The following is a 14,542-nucleotide window of genomic DNA, read 5'->3' as shown; positions in this document are numbered from 1 at the left end:
TTGTAATCTGTATCAACGAAGATTATTTTTTATTTTGCAGTGCCTGTTGCTGTGTTTTTCCTTGGAGCTGCAGCAGGCCTTGAAGCAATGAGTTGCAAAATGTTCACGATCATGTTGGCAATCAGCATTGGTGTAGTTGTAGCCTCATATGGGGAGATCAGCATTAGCTGGGTTGGAGTGGTTTACAGGATGGGTGGTGTTGTTGGTGAGGCCTCCAGACTAATCTTCATGGAAATATTTGTGAAGAAAAAGGGTGTGCGACTGAACCCAATATCAATGATGTAGTATGTCAGTCCTTGCAGGTAATTTTCAACTTGATCTCGTTAGCATAATGATTGAAAGAAACTCCCCTCCCCCTGATGGATAAGCAGAAAGAATAGGCGAGATAATAGGAGTGGAAAGAAAGACAGCATAATCTTTTGTTAATAAGAGAGCACAATCTGGAGAGACCAGAAAATTAAGACCAAGAATAAAAGGAATGGATTATGAGGCATGGGCCTAATCCATAATTGAGATAAAGTTAATGGAGGACTGAAAGTGCCGCAATTAGTAAAGAAACGAAGATGAACATTTTTAACAAATTTATGACAACTTAATTGTTGTCCATCAAATTGTGTACTTAGAAGAGGAGTATTAGTAGTTTTAATGAGAGAAGGAGGTAAAACAGATAATAAAAGTGTTTCATCAATAGTGGAGGTGGTAGCTCCACTATCTAAGAAAGCATGTAAAGTAAGTTCATGTCCTTGAATATTCAAGGTACATTGAACTCTAATGTCTATAGTAATTCCAGTATTACAGATACTGGGAGTTTGGACAAAGACAAATTCAGGATTAGGAGGTGTTTCCTCTGTAAGAGGACTTTTTCCCTTATTTAGATACGGATCCTGAAAATAAGAAGAGGGACTCGGTTCGTCAGAAGGATATGTTCCTTCTTTTAAAAGAGTTAATTCTGTTTCTAACAGATTAAGTCTAGTTTCTAAAATAGAAACACGGGATTCTAATAAAGTATTACGTGTACTTTTTCTAACATGTTGTATAGGTGAGATAATAATTTGAAAAAGAGTATTGAGACATAAGTTACAGCATTGTTTATGACATAGTTTACAAGTGCCTCTTTGTTGTAGAGAAGGATAATAACCACAAGCAAAGCAGGGAATATGATCAGATTCCGGTTTTAGTTGCCAGTCATGGGTACAAGTTCTTTGATCATATCTAAGGTCAGTAAGATTTTGTGGAATAAAATGATGATACATAAGATTTAAGTGTTGGAAATCTTGAAGGGTATCAGCAAATAAAGGATCTGAAAAATAATCTTCCTCATCAGCAGAGTCAGATGTATAAGAAGTATCTAAGAAAGAGTTGATTAAAGAATAATCTTTTGGTACTGGGGCTGGTAGATCCTTGAGATCTAACACGGATAAGATAGAATAAATAGAAGAAGTACTGGAGACATCATCTTGAATATCAATTAAGTCTAAGTTTGTGTTGCCGACTACTTCAGCTTCTCTGCTATATAAATTTTTCCTTTCAGGACAAGCTGAGGATAAATGTCCAGGTTTATGACAGGCAAAACAAGTAATTGTATTAGAATAAGTTTTCTTAGGTTTAAATTTTCGTACATGTTTATCTTTGTTTAAGAAGGGTTTTTGTTCTTTGCTTTTTCTAAGATAATAAATTTTCTTAGGTTTGTATTTCGGCTTTGGAGGAGGTAATCTTTTCTGTTGTTTATAATTTCTTTCTCTTGGTTGTTGTTGTTGAGTACCATATTGTTGTGGAGTATAGATTTCACTACAGAATCCATATTGTTGGTTTTTAAGTTGTTTTTGAATTTGAATATAAGTACATTTAGTTTTAAGTGTTGTTAAGATATGTTGTATACGAACTCCAATATTATCATATAATGGGGGTACTTGTAAGTCAATCCAAGACTTATGAATTTCTTTTCCTAATTCTCCATGTAGTTTACTAAACAATCTTTCTCCTAATTCAAGATTACAATAGTTTCCTGAGACTGCCGTAAGGGCCAAAAAGTCATTACAAAATGGTTTAATATAATTCCAGTTAAACAGTTGTACTTGTTCTAAGTCTCTCATTGCTTCTTTTTTCTAATATCTAAACTAGTATTAACATCTCTTGCAGTTAGTAATCTATGAATAACATAGCAAAAATTAAATATATTATTTCCTTGTGAAGCAATATGAGTTATTTCTAAAGGAAAATGAGTTTTAAAATCTTCCCATGCTGCCCTAGCTACATCTCCTAAGTAGTTTTCCCCTACTCTAATCATGGCTTCTCCTGATTCTATATTCATTTCATGTTTAGCTTTATAGTCTCTTTTTACATATACTATCCATTGTTCTAAGTATGTTTCATATAATTGTGGGTCACGTTCTGTAATATTAAGTAATACTCATCTTTTCCAAAGAAAGTCATTTCGGGAAAGTCATTTTTCCTAAGGAAAGATTACTAAGATCTTTAGTGAGTTTAGAAAAGGCTTCTTGGACTTCACTAGATCTTACAGAACTAGTTAAGTTATTATCTAGTTGTAGTAATTTAGTTTCTATTACAGTAAGACGATAATGAAGGGAAGTAAGTAAAGCAAGTATAGTATTATTCTGTTGTATCTGAATTTGATCTCCTTTTCTAGGAAGAGCAATAATACAATACCCGTCTTCTTTTGTAACAGAAAATTGTTTAGTGTAATCTAAAGCATCTTCATAGTGTGTATTTTCATATTTCAATTTGTTCATTTATATTTAAGTTCTTCTAATAGAGTAAGTATTTTATCTAATTTTTCGTTTAGTTGAGTTTTATTACTGACTATTAAATCGTTTGATTGTGATAGTACTTGTGAGTTTCTGTTTCAGACACAGTTTTTAAGTTTCTTGATTGTTTTAGATAATCAAGATTACGTAGAACTTCAACTACAACCTTTTGTAGTTGAAGAGATATAGTAAGTAGATGTTCAAACTTATATGTTAAAGTTTGATAATGATTTTCTACAGAAAGAGCAAAACTTAAGAGTAAATCAGTTAAAGTATTTAAGTGAGGTTGATCAGAGTTTAAAAGATGACCAAGTTGTTTACTTCTAACTTAACAAGTATGTTTATTATGATATAAAGTTATGATATTTCTAGGTTGTAAAGCAAGATCTAAATAGTCAAGAGTTTTACTAGAAGATGTGCACATAAAAAGAACCAGAGAACGTATGGCTCTGATACCAATGCTTTAGGCTTCAAGTTTTAAGAGTTTTTTTTTTTTGGTTGTTGGATAAAGAACTTTAACATAGTTTAGTTGGCTATTGGATAAAGAACTCACTCTAAACCATAGGTAATTAGCTGTTGTTTAAACTCACCAGCGAGCCTTACCTAGTAGAGAGCCTCTAGAGCTTTTGGATAGTTCTTGGTTTCTTACCCCGGCTATTCAAGTCTTACTATAGCATGCATGCTAGATTGCCTTACTTAGCCAACACAGGTTTTACAGAACCAAAAACTATACTCTATCTTCTCTCTTAGCTAGTTACAGATGAAAGCATCTGAGAAGGACTGAGGACTATTGTTTTAAACAATAAATAAAAACCAGAAGGTTTAGAGAGAGAAGAAACCTACTCAGCCATAATAAAAACACACTTCTATTATTTAGATAAAAATTTTTACAACAGACTTAAGATTTACAAAAGAAGAAGCACTTACAGACTGAACTGACAAAGAGTTTATAGACTTGAGAATACAACTACTTACACTTGCTTCGATGCCTCTTGTATGAAGAGAAGACATCTATTTATAGAGAAGAGGGAAAGAAACTAGAAGTGCAACGTGGAATATAGTATGAGATCAGCACATAGGTCATTTAATGTCTGAAGTCATTGCTTTCGTCAAAATTACTGCTGACGTCATTGCTTCCATCATCCAAAATTATCATGATTATTGCTGACATCATTGCTTTCATCATGACTATATTTCCATCATGTTAATTAAGTTGGCTTCTTCGACCGAGCCCATTGGGAGTGTTGTTGTAGTTGAAGCAATGGAAGGAGTCTTTTGTTTTAACCAGGCAGCATTTTTCTTTTGGTAAAATTGACATAAATTTTGATGCTGAGTTGTATAGTGAAAGGGAAAATGAATTGTGCCACATTTAGTAGGCCAGTAAATTTTCTCTGTAAATGTTTCTCCTGCCAACATATATTCTGTAGGATCGTTATATGGATCTCATAACCAAGAACTCCCTTGAAGAGAAGCTCTCCAGTGTTTGAGTTGTTCAGACAGTGGTTTTGATGAAAGCCATTCTCTGTCTGGATGAGAAGGGTAATCTTCAAAAGCTGTTAACTGAATGTTGAGGCCTTGAACATCAAGTTTAATCAAGTGTCTAGCTGGTTCTGTTTGTGTAGACAACCATTCTGGTGGAGAGCTATCAAAAGTGGCTAGAACAAAAGTTTCTCTTTCTTTTAATAAACGTTGAGCAAGTCTTCCCAGAGTTGACGATAATAATGGAATCGAGTCTAGTTCTTGTATCCAGACTTGATGTAATAATCCATAAGTCATTAGAGAGTCTGGTGTAATAAGTCTTCCTCTATAGTTTCGTTGTTGAAACTTTTCAAGTTGTAAATTAGCTTGTCTAATTGAATAGTAATTGACATCGGCAACCTAACTCCATAGGCTGAGTGCACTGGGGAAATTGATTAGTACAAGGAAGTTTATCTGAGTATTCTTCAGTATAAGTAATCATAATACCCTTAGTGGGATTTTGATGGAACCAATTAAGTGTATCAGTTAATTTTAAGAAAGTCTTGTAGGAGGATGTATCTCCTTGTATTCTGAAGTATAAAGAAATATATTCTGGAAGTGCTGTTAGAGAGAAGAGGTTATCTTTTTTCTTTTGTCCTTGAAGAGTTTCTAAAGATTGGTAATTAAGAGGTCTAAGTGGAACAGATAAGAGGCCAGTAGCTTGCTGTTCTGTAGATGAAGAAATAGCAGCCATCAAATAAGTCTTATCTTCCTGAAGTTTGCTGTTATTAGTATGAGATTGAAGTGTTGGGCTGATAATGAATAATTGATCTTATCTTTTGGATTTTTGTATTTTATTTATAAGTTGATCCTTATTCATTATCAGCCCAGCACTTCAGTCTCATACTAATAACAGCAAACTTCAGGAAGATAGGACTTATTTGATGGCTGCTACTTCATCTACAAAACAACAAGCTACTGGCCTCTTATCTGTTCCACTTAGACCTCTTAATTACCAATCTTTAGAAACTTTTCAAGGACAAAAGAAAAAAGATAACCTCTTCTCTCTAACAGCACTTCCAGAAGATATTTCTTTATACTTAAGAATACTAGGAGATACATCCTCCTACAAGATTTTCTTAAAATTAACTAATACACTTAATTGGTTCCATCAAAATCCCACTAAGGGTATTATGATTACTTATACTGAAGAATACTCAGATAAACTTCCTTGTACTAATCAATTTCCCCAGTGCACTCAGCCTATGGAGTTAGGTTGCCGATGTCAATTACTATATTCAATTAGACAAGCTAATTTACAACTTGAAAAGTTTCAACAACGAAACTATAGAGGAAGACTTATTACACCAGACTCTCTAATGACTTATGGATTATTACATCAAGTCTGGATACAAGAACTAGACTCGATTCCATTATTATCGCCAACTCTGGGAAGACTTGCTCAACGTTTATTAAAAGAAAGAGAAACTTTTGTTCTAGCCACTTTTGATAGCTCTCCACCAGAATGGTTGTCTACACAAACAGAACCAGCTAGACACTTGATTAAACTTGATGTTCAAGGCCTCAACATTCAGTTAACAACTTTTGAAGATTACCCTTCTCATCCAGACAGAGAATGGCTTTCATCAAAACCACTGTCTGAACAACTCAAACACTGGAGAGCTTCTCTTCAAGGGAGTTCTTGGTTATGAGATCCATATAACGATCCTACAGAATATATGTTGGCAGGAGAAACATTTACAGAGAAAATTTACTGGCCTACTAAATGTGGCACAATTCATTTTCCCTTTCACTATACAACTCAGCATCAAAATTTATGTCAATTTTACCAAAAGAAAAATGCTGCCTGGTTAAAACAAAAGACTCCTTCCATTGCTTCAACTACAACAACACTCCCAATGGGCTCGGTCGAAGAAGCCAACTTAATTAACATGATGGAAATATAGTCATGATGAAAGCAATGATGTCAGCAATAATCATGATAATTTTGGATGATGGAAGCAATGACGTCAGCAGTAATTTTGACGAAAGCAATGACTTCAGACATTAAATGACCTATGTGCTGATCTCATACTATATTCCACGTTGCACTTCTAGTTTCTTTCCCTCTTCTCTATAAATAGATGTCTTCTCTTCATACAAGAGGCATCGAAGCAAGTGTAAGTAGTTGTATTCTCAAGTCTGTAAACTCTTTGTCAGTTCAGTCTGTAAGTGCTTCTTCTTTTGTAAATCTCAAGTCTGTTGTAAAAATTTTTATCTAAATAATAGAAGTGTGTTTTTATTATGGCTGAGTAGGTTTCTTCTCTCTCTAAACCTTCTGGTTTTTATTTGTTGTTTAAAACAATAGTCCTCAGTCCTTCTCAGATGCTTTCATCTGTAACTAGCTAAGAGAGAAGATAGAGTATAGTTTTTGGTTCTGTAAAACCTGTGTTGGCTAAGTAAGGCAATCTAGCATGCATGCTATAGTAAGACTTGAATAGCCGGGGTAAGAAACCAAGAACTATCCAAAAGCTCTAGAGGCTCTCTACTAGGTGAGGCTCGCTGGTGAGTTTAAATAATAGCTAATTACCTAAGGTTTAGAGTGAGTTCTTTATCCAACAGCCAACTAAACTATGTTAAAGTTCTTTATCCAACAACCAAAAAAAAAAAACTCTTAAAACTTGAAGCCTAAAACATTGGTATCAGAGCCATACGTTCTCTGGTTCTTTTTATGTGCACATCTTTTAGTAAAACTCTTGACTATTTAGATCTTGCTTTACAACCTAGAAATATCATAACTTTAGATCATAATAAATATACTTGTTAAGTTAGAAGTAAACAACTTGGTCATCTTTTACACACTGATCAACCTCACTTAAATACTTTAACTGATTTACTCTTAAGTTTTGCTCTTTCTGTAGAAAATCATTATCAAACTTTAACATATAAGTTTGAACATCTACTTACTGTATCTCTTCAACTACAAAAGGTTGTAGCTGAAGTTCTACGTAATCTTGATTATCTAAAACAATCAAGAAACTTAAAAACTGTGTCTGAAACAGAAACTCAACAAGTACTATCACAATCAAACGATTTAATAGTCAGTAATAAAACTCAACTAAACGAAAAATTAGATAAAATACTTACTCTATTAGAAGAACTTAAATATAAATGAACAAATTGAAATATGAAAATACACACTATGAAGATGCTTTAGATTACACTAAACAATTTTCTGTTACAAAAGAAGACGGGTATTGTACTATTGCTCTTCCTAGAAAAGGAGATCAAATTCAGATACAACAGAATAATACTATACTTGCTTTACTTACTTCCCTTCATTATCGTCTTACTGTAATAGAAACTAAATTACTACAACTAGATAATAACTTAACTAGTTCTGTAAGATCTAGTGAAGTCCAGGAAACCTTTTCTAAACTCACTAAAGATCTTAGTAATCTTTCCTTAGGAAAAATTGTTCCTAAGATACCACCAGTTACTTCTAAATTTTTAACATATAAACTCAATGAGTCTGACAAAAACTGAACCTTTTTCTGATATTTCTAGATTTGTTAGATCTGGATACAAGAACTAGACTCTATTCCATTATTATCGCCAACTCTGGGAAGACTTACTCAACATTTATTAGATGAAAGAGAAACTTTTGTTCTAGCCACTTTTGATAGCTCTCCACCAGAATGGTTGTCTACACAAATAGAACAGCTAGACACTTGATTAAACTTGATGTTCAAGGCCTCAACATTCAGTTAACAGCTTTTGAAGATTACCCTTCTCATCCAGACAGAGAATGACTTTCATCAAAGATCTTAGTAATCTTTCCTTCGGAAAAATTGTTCCTAAGATACCACCAGTTACTTCTAAATTTTTAACATATAAACCCAATGAGTCTGACAAAAATTGAACCTTTTTCTGATATTTCTAGATCTGTTAGATCTGGATACAAGAACTAGACTCTATTCCATTATTATCGTCAACTCTGGGAAGACTTACTCAACATTTATTAGAAGAAAGAGAAACTTTTGTTCTAGCCAATTTTGATAGCTCTCCACCAGAATGGTTGTCTACACAAACAGAATCAGCTAGACACTTGATTAAACTTGATGTTCAAGGCCTCAACATTCAGTTAACAGCTTTTGAAGATTACCTTTCTCATCCAGACAGAGAATGACTTTCATCAAAATCACTGTCTGAACAACTCAAACACTGGAGAGCTTCTCTTTAAGGGAGTTCTTGGTTATGGGATCCATATTTGAATGTTTGTCACAGTACTTTGTGCCTTTTTGTTCCTTGGATTTTATTGGAGAAACCAAAGATGGATTCAAGCGGACCCTGGAACTTCCCACTGATCACATTGGCCCTCAATTGTCTTTGTACATTCACACTCAACCTGTGTTTTCCTCGTGATTTCTCGTTCAAGTGCGCTGACGATCCGTGTAGCTGGAGTCATCAGGGACTGGGTTGTAGTTTTGCTTTCAGCTTTGCTATTTTCAGATTCAAAGTTGACAATCATCAACCTAATTGGTTATGGTGTAGGTACGCAGTACACTACTGTTCAATCATTCTTTAAAGGGTTCACTAGACTTCGTCCATATCCGTTGATCCTGTTGCCGTTTACAGCTCTTGCAGGCGTTGTGGCATACAACAACCACAAGTTGGAAAAAGAGGTATCCCAAGGAAAACCCATAGTCAATAATTTTGATGCCCATGGAAGCACGCAAGATGTCGAAGACCGGGTATCTTTGGTTCCGCTATGAGAGAGTTCTTGAGAGAGGTAAGATTCACATTTTGTGACTGCTTAACTTTTCATACCACTCTCCTAAAGAAGGAACCAACTTTGTCTGTAAAACATGAACAAAAAAAGATGTATAGAAAGGCATTGAAATTTCATCATTAAGAGCAGCTTCTTTCCTGGACCTTGCATAGAGAAATAAACTTTTGGTGTCGATATGAAAGTTTGAGATGCAATAGAAACCTGGACGTTTCATTATGAAAAAGATTTCTCTTTTGTTGTAAAATTCTCAAAATTTTGTGCCCTTCAGATTTTGTTGTGGGAAAAAATGATACAAATGATCATTATTAATACAAAGTTATTTAAGATAAACGAAATAATTTTCTAACTGATACACGAATAAATGTGAAGAAAAAAGAAAAGAAATGATATATAAACTCAATGTATATATATAATTTAGATTTGGAGCTGTGGACTGCACGACCCAACCCGCCGCCAGTTTTTAAAACATGACCTCTTAATCGAACTCAATTCTGCAACGATAGGCAAGCTTCCTCTTCTTCCCTCTCCTTCATCACCCCGCAGGCTCATCGAAGGCGCCGTCGCCTCACTCTTGGCGGCATGTAGAACCCCCGATCACCTCCTCCAGGTCCAATCCCGAGTCGTCGCCCATGGCCTCCATCGGGACCCTTTCCTCGCCCCCAGGTTCGCTGCCGCCTCCTTCCGATGCGGAGCCCCCGCAATCGCCCACCGCTCCTTCGACCAGATTCCCGAACCGACCACCGTCCTCTACAACGTCATGTTCAAGGGATACAACGCCGCCGGGCTCCGCCGCGGGGCGCTGGCCTTGTTCCGCCGGATGCGGCGCCGCGGCGTGCTGCACAACCGCTTCACTTTTCCCCTCGTGATCAAGTCCTGCTCCGGAGCTTCGGTGGAGGGGGAACAGGTGCATTGCCTCGCGATCAAGAGCGGGGTCGAGGCGTGTGGGTTCGTTGTGCCCGCGTTGATCGAGATGTACTCGAGCGACGGTGCGATCGGATCTGCGCGAAAGGTGTTCGACGCGATGCCGGAGAGAAATGTGGTGACTTGGACCGCAATTATCTCAGCCTACCTCTCGGTTAGCAATGTCCAATCTGCGAGAGAGCTCTTCGATCAAACCGTTGAGCGGGATGTGATACTTTGGAACACCATTGTCTCAGGGTATGCCAGGTGCGGCGACATGGCCACGGCCATGGAGCTCTTTGCTCTGATTCCAGACCCAGACATCATTGCTTGGAACACCATCTTACTTGGCTTTGCCAATGTTGGAAACCTCACAGCTTGCGAATGCCTATTTGGGGAAATGCCTGAAAGAAATGTGTTCTCTTGGAACGGTCTGCTCGGAGGATATGCTCACCATGCACAGTACTACAAGGTTTTGGATGTTTTCAATCAGATGCTCTGCTCGAGCGACGTCAAGGCTAATGATGCCACCCTTGTGACTGTTCTATCAGCGTGCGCGAGATTAGGAGCACTGGAAATGGGAAGATGGATTCATTCGTATGCCAAATCTATTGGATTGAATGCCAATGTTTATGTGGGGAATGGACTCATCGACATGTATGCAAAATGTGGTTGCATAGATGATGCCGTGGAGGTGTACAATGCAATGCCAAGGAGGGATCTTATAACTTGGAATTCCATGATAGGAGGATTGGCAATGCATGGACGAGGAGTAGAGGCTTTGCAGTTGTTTAACAAGATGAAGAGCATAAGTGAGAGACCAGATGGCATCACATTTGTCGGAGTGTTGTCGGCCTGTGTTCACATGGGGTTGGTCGAAGACGGTTTGATGTTCTTTAGAATGATGACTGAGGACTACAAGATTGTTCCTTGGATTGAGCATTGTGGGTGTATGGTGGATCTTCTCAGCCGAGCAGGGTTGCTCACCGAGGCCCTAGGTTTTATCAGGAAGATGCCCATGGAGCCTGATTGTGTTATTTGGAATTCCTTGCTCAGGGCATGCCAAATTCACAAGAATGTGGTGTTGGCTGAGCTTGTTTTGAATCAGTTGACGAGGCTTGTGCCCGATGATGTTGCTAATTACATTGTTCTGTCGAATATTTATGGAGCCAGCGGAAGATGGAAAGATGCGGCAAGGATGAAACAGATCGCAAAACAGAAGAGTGCAGAGAAGACACCAGGCTGCAGCTTGATCGAAGTGAATTCTCAAGTTGTCGAGTTCTTTTCAACAGATGCAAGGCATCCACAAACATGGAAGATTTACAAGGTATTGGAAGAATTGACAAACGTACTAAAGTTACCTGCAGTGGAAGTAGAGCTCATCGAGCTGTGTATGTTTGATTCTTGAAATCATCTTATTTTACTTTAGCTGTTTAGGACATAATTAACACCGATAATTTTTGTTTAAATGAGTTATTGATATTCTATATTGTTGATTCTTGATCATTTGCTTTGCTAACACTTGTAAGTAAAACTAAACAAACCTTTCAGCAGAGGAGGAAGGGGATCAATAGATATTAGAAATCCAAGCAAAACACTAGTACCAGTTTATAAATCACTCACACAACGCATCAACAAGTCTTTGATTCTATAAAACATCATAAACCAAGAGAATCATGTTCGGCTGCTGCTGCGGTTTGTTTGTGATTCTGCCTCTTAAAGTATATTTATACAGGGCAAAGGGGAAAGCTATGAAGCTTCAGTCTTGCTCAGCAAATACCAACTGGATCCTCTTTGCTCTGATTCATGGAGTCAAGTTTTTCATCTCCTTGGCTAACCTGATGATCCCAAAACTTCTGCTTGGCCCATGCAATCGCCTCATCTATGGCATCAGATCCTTCTCTATCTCCCATGCCACGGTCGTTGATTTCAATCTTGTAGGAGGAGCTTCCTGCTCCTTGCCTATGGCTATCCCCTTCCAGTTCCAGTATCACATCCTCCATTTCTGTGTCTGCTTGCGACAGCATGGGAACAAGAAATGCAGAAGATATTTCTGAAGACGGGGAATCAGCATAGGAATTGTAAGATCCCTCTTGCTCATCGTGATTCTTGCGGAAGCTGGTTTCTAGGCTGATCGTCTCAGGCGGAGAAAAGCAGCAGGAGAATCCAAGATGAGATCTTTGTCGAAGTAGTTCGCTAGAATTGTGACCTTTGTTCTTCTTATAGTCTTTGCACTCCAAGAAGTAAGAATTCATAGGGTACAGATCAATGCTCCTTTCTTCTATTGCAGAGGTTGACGGAGAAGACACATATCGTTTCGAGGGGATCGTGATTGGCCTGAAGCCCAAACGATAGTTTGGAATGCATAAAAATAGACATCAATCAATTAGATTTCAAACAAAATGACAATTTGAAAGAAGGAAAGATAGAATGTGTAAATGACACCCAACGAAGAATTAATAAGTCTTCTGGGCTTCACAGATAGCATCATTGAGCGTGGAAGCAAAGTGATTAATTATGGTGACAAAACTTTATCTTTGTTCATGAGTTCTCACTTTACCAGCAAAGACAGGCGTGATGCACGCCATCATTGCTAAAGCCTCACAATTGAGATCTTTATCTCGTTAAGCATGATGGCTTTCTCCCCTTATGGGGATAATTTCCATAGTGCTTAAAAAAACTTTAGAAAGCAGGATTAACTGGTAATATTTTAGCTTAGAACAGAGCTGTCACCAGCATGAAAATCTCAACGCCGACGCGATGAAAGATTACAACTTGTAGAAAATTTGGAGCAATATGTTACAGATTGAACTTGGTTTACTTTGATTCTTTCAAAAGTTGTTTTTGGGGGAAAAGGACAATCTTTTAGGTCGGAAAACCCTTTCCAGTGATATAATATTGCAGTACCTGAGTTTAGAAGTGAAGGAAGAGAGGATGGCGTCCTCCGCCATGGACGATGCTGCCCAAATCGGAGGGCCGACGTCCTCCGAGCTCAGCACCGATGAAGAGGACTTCGATTTCGACCTCGACCGCCGATCGCCGATGCAATCGGACCCAAATATGTCGTCGTAGAAACCCTCCTCGGTCTTCACCATCCTGGCCCTCGCACGGGACCCGAACCCCTGGATCCCTCGCCCATCTGCCGCCGGCCGAGGGATCCGCCTCTGCAGATCTGGGCGTCGGAAGGGGTCGTCGTAGAAGTTCCCGTTCTTGGGATCGCCGGGCGCATGGAGCTCCCCGGAGAAGCGGTGCAGGAGGACGGTCCGCGGCGGCCCGCCGAAGACGTCGCGGAAGTCATCCGGGCCGAGGGCGCCGCCGCTGCTGGAGTCTGCCCAGCGACCCCGTCGCCCCCGCGTCTCCTCTGTGGAGCGCCGCCGGGGGATCATGGATCCGATCGATGCCCGCCACGACTCGTCCATTTGCTATTGCGCGGATGAAAATCGCGGGCGGCAAGCGATCTATTTATACGCGAGCAGGAAATTAGCTTTGGTAATTAATAAATTAGTTAATTAATCAAACTCACACTTAATCCAACTCCAATATTGCAATTTCCAAAAAAACTATGTAGTTTAAGGCTTGAATTTCTTCTCTCCTCAAACCCTGCAGCATTTTTTATTAATTAACAATTATTCTTAATAGAAGTTTAAGGCTAGAGCATAAGTCGAAGGTTGGATTAATGGCGGCTCAAACTAAACTACCTATACAAAACCAATACAAAAGCTTAGGTGGGTATTTTGAAATTTCTCTACATCAAATATGAAAAGTTTAATTTGGTTGTATATGAGATAAAGAGGAAGGCAGGAGGAACAAGTGAAGCAAAAGCCGAGAGGAAAAGGAGATGTAAAAGGAAGTTTCAATGCCCACCCTGAAGGAGACATAGAATAATGGTGGTGGATGGAGTAGTCGTTTTTTGTGCCTAGCTTTTCCTCTTACAAACAACTATGTCAATTCTTTCATAACAGCAACGTATTGTGCATCAAACATATAGAGCGTTCATTGTTCGGTTACAGGTTTGCAATAGCGATCATGAAGTCAGACTGAACAACAGTACTGTGAATCAGAAACTAATGAACTAAAAGCAATATTGACTTCCAGCTTTTAGCGAGGGGAGGCAGTGGAAGGACGAGAGCATGTGTTGTCGCCAACTTAGGAAGACAGAGATAAATGCGATTGGAGCATGTATGTTCTTTGCTATTAAATGCGTGCCGAATCGTTGTGCTTCAGTACATCTCTTCTCGCGGCCCCTTCAACGAACTGAAAAGGACGGAAAGGGAAATATAAACTTAATTTTAAATCATTTGAGTCGAATCAGTGATAGATGCATGTCTTGGTTTCGTGACTGGTGTGGTGGATGGCTTCGGTTCTTGTGCTTCGTCTTCCTCCGAATGCTCACTGATCTGCCTGCTTCTACCGGGATCGTGCTCGCTCGTCCTGTAAATTCCCAGGCGATTTCTCATTGTTATCCTTTATTTGTCAGTGTTCTTCAACAGCTTAATTAGTTTAACCAAAATATTAAATAGAAGAATTGTTTCTTCCAAACACTATTGATTCTGTCCGTAAACTGAGTCGGATGGGAAAGCCGGTGACGAGGGTAAGGACGTTGACAAAAAGAGGACCTAGATCTAGG

At 38.4% G+C, this 14,542-nt stretch overlaps 3 protein-coding genes across 8 annotated transcripts in view; 2 read left to right on the top strand and 1 right to left on the bottom strand.

Annotated features, from left to right (window-relative positions):
- Positions 1-9,153, top strand: part of LOC121996166 (probable sugar phosphate/phosphate translocator At3g14410) — a 34,822-nt gene extending 25,669 nt beyond the window's left edge. For all 6 annotated transcript variants that reach the window (XR_006115981.1, XR_006115982.1, XR_006115980.1 and 3 more), the window contains 3 exons: positions 41-302; positions 7,791-8,777; positions 8,862-9,153. Coding sequence is in view for 2 of the 6 variants with exons in the window: in XM_042550016.1 (XP_042405950.1) it covers positions 41-285 (245 nt within the window). In the remaining 4 variants the exon portion in view is untranslated. The remainder of the gene's footprint in view (positions 1-40; positions 303-7,790; positions 8,778-8,861) is intronic.
- A 316-nt stretch (positions 9,154-9,469) lies between these two features.
- LOC121996164 (pentatricopeptide repeat-containing protein At1g08070, chloroplastic-like) lies at positions 9,470-11,384 on the top strand. The gene has a single exon (XM_042550012.1). The coding sequence runs from the start codon at positions 9,773-9,775 to the stop codon at positions 11,321-11,323; it is 1,551 nt and encodes a 516-aa protein (XP_042405946.1). The 5' UTR covers positions 9,470-9,772; the 3' UTR covers positions 11,324-11,384.
- Positions 11,385-11,444: 60 nt separating this feature from the next.
- LOC121993817 lies at positions 11,445-13,344 on the bottom strand. The gene is made up of 2 exons (XM_042548120.1): positions 12,823-13,344; positions 11,445-12,252 (listed from the first exon to the last, which is right to left on the bottom strand). Exons 1-2 carry the CDS (start codon positions 13,332-13,334, stop codon positions 11,685-11,687), a joined length of 1,080 nt encoding a protein of 359 aa, XP_042404054.1. The 5' UTR covers positions 13,335-13,344; the 3' UTR covers positions 11,445-11,684.
- Between the last annotated feature and the right edge of the window lie 1,198 nt (positions 13,345-14,542).

Source organism: Zingiber officinale, chromosome 6A (genome assembly GCF_018446385.1).
Source record: "Zingiber officinale cultivar Zhangliang chromosome 6A, Zo_v1.1, whole genome shotgun sequence".
Classification (NCBI taxonomy): Eukaryota; Viridiplantae; Streptophyta; class Magnoliopsida; order Zingiberales; family Zingiberaceae; genus Zingiber; species Zingiber officinale.
The sequence above is the reverse complement of the archived record's forward strand: the minus strand, read 5'-3'. Positions and strand labels throughout refer to the sequence as shown.

Excerpts from the sequence above, each read along its gene's own strand:
- LOC121996164 (XM_042550012.1), top strand. The coding sequence starts at position 9,773 with ATGTTCAAGGGATACAACGCCGCCGGGCTCCGCCGCGGGGCGCTGGCC.
- LOC121993817 (XM_042548120.1), bottom strand. The coding sequence starts at position 13,334 with ATGGACGAGTCGTGGCGGGCATCGATCGGATCCATGATCCCCCGGCGG. Across the intron at positions 12,253-12,822 it reads TCCTTCACTTCTAAACTCAG|GCCAATCACGATCCCCTCGA; the intron begins GTACTGCAATAT and ends TTTGGGCTTCAG.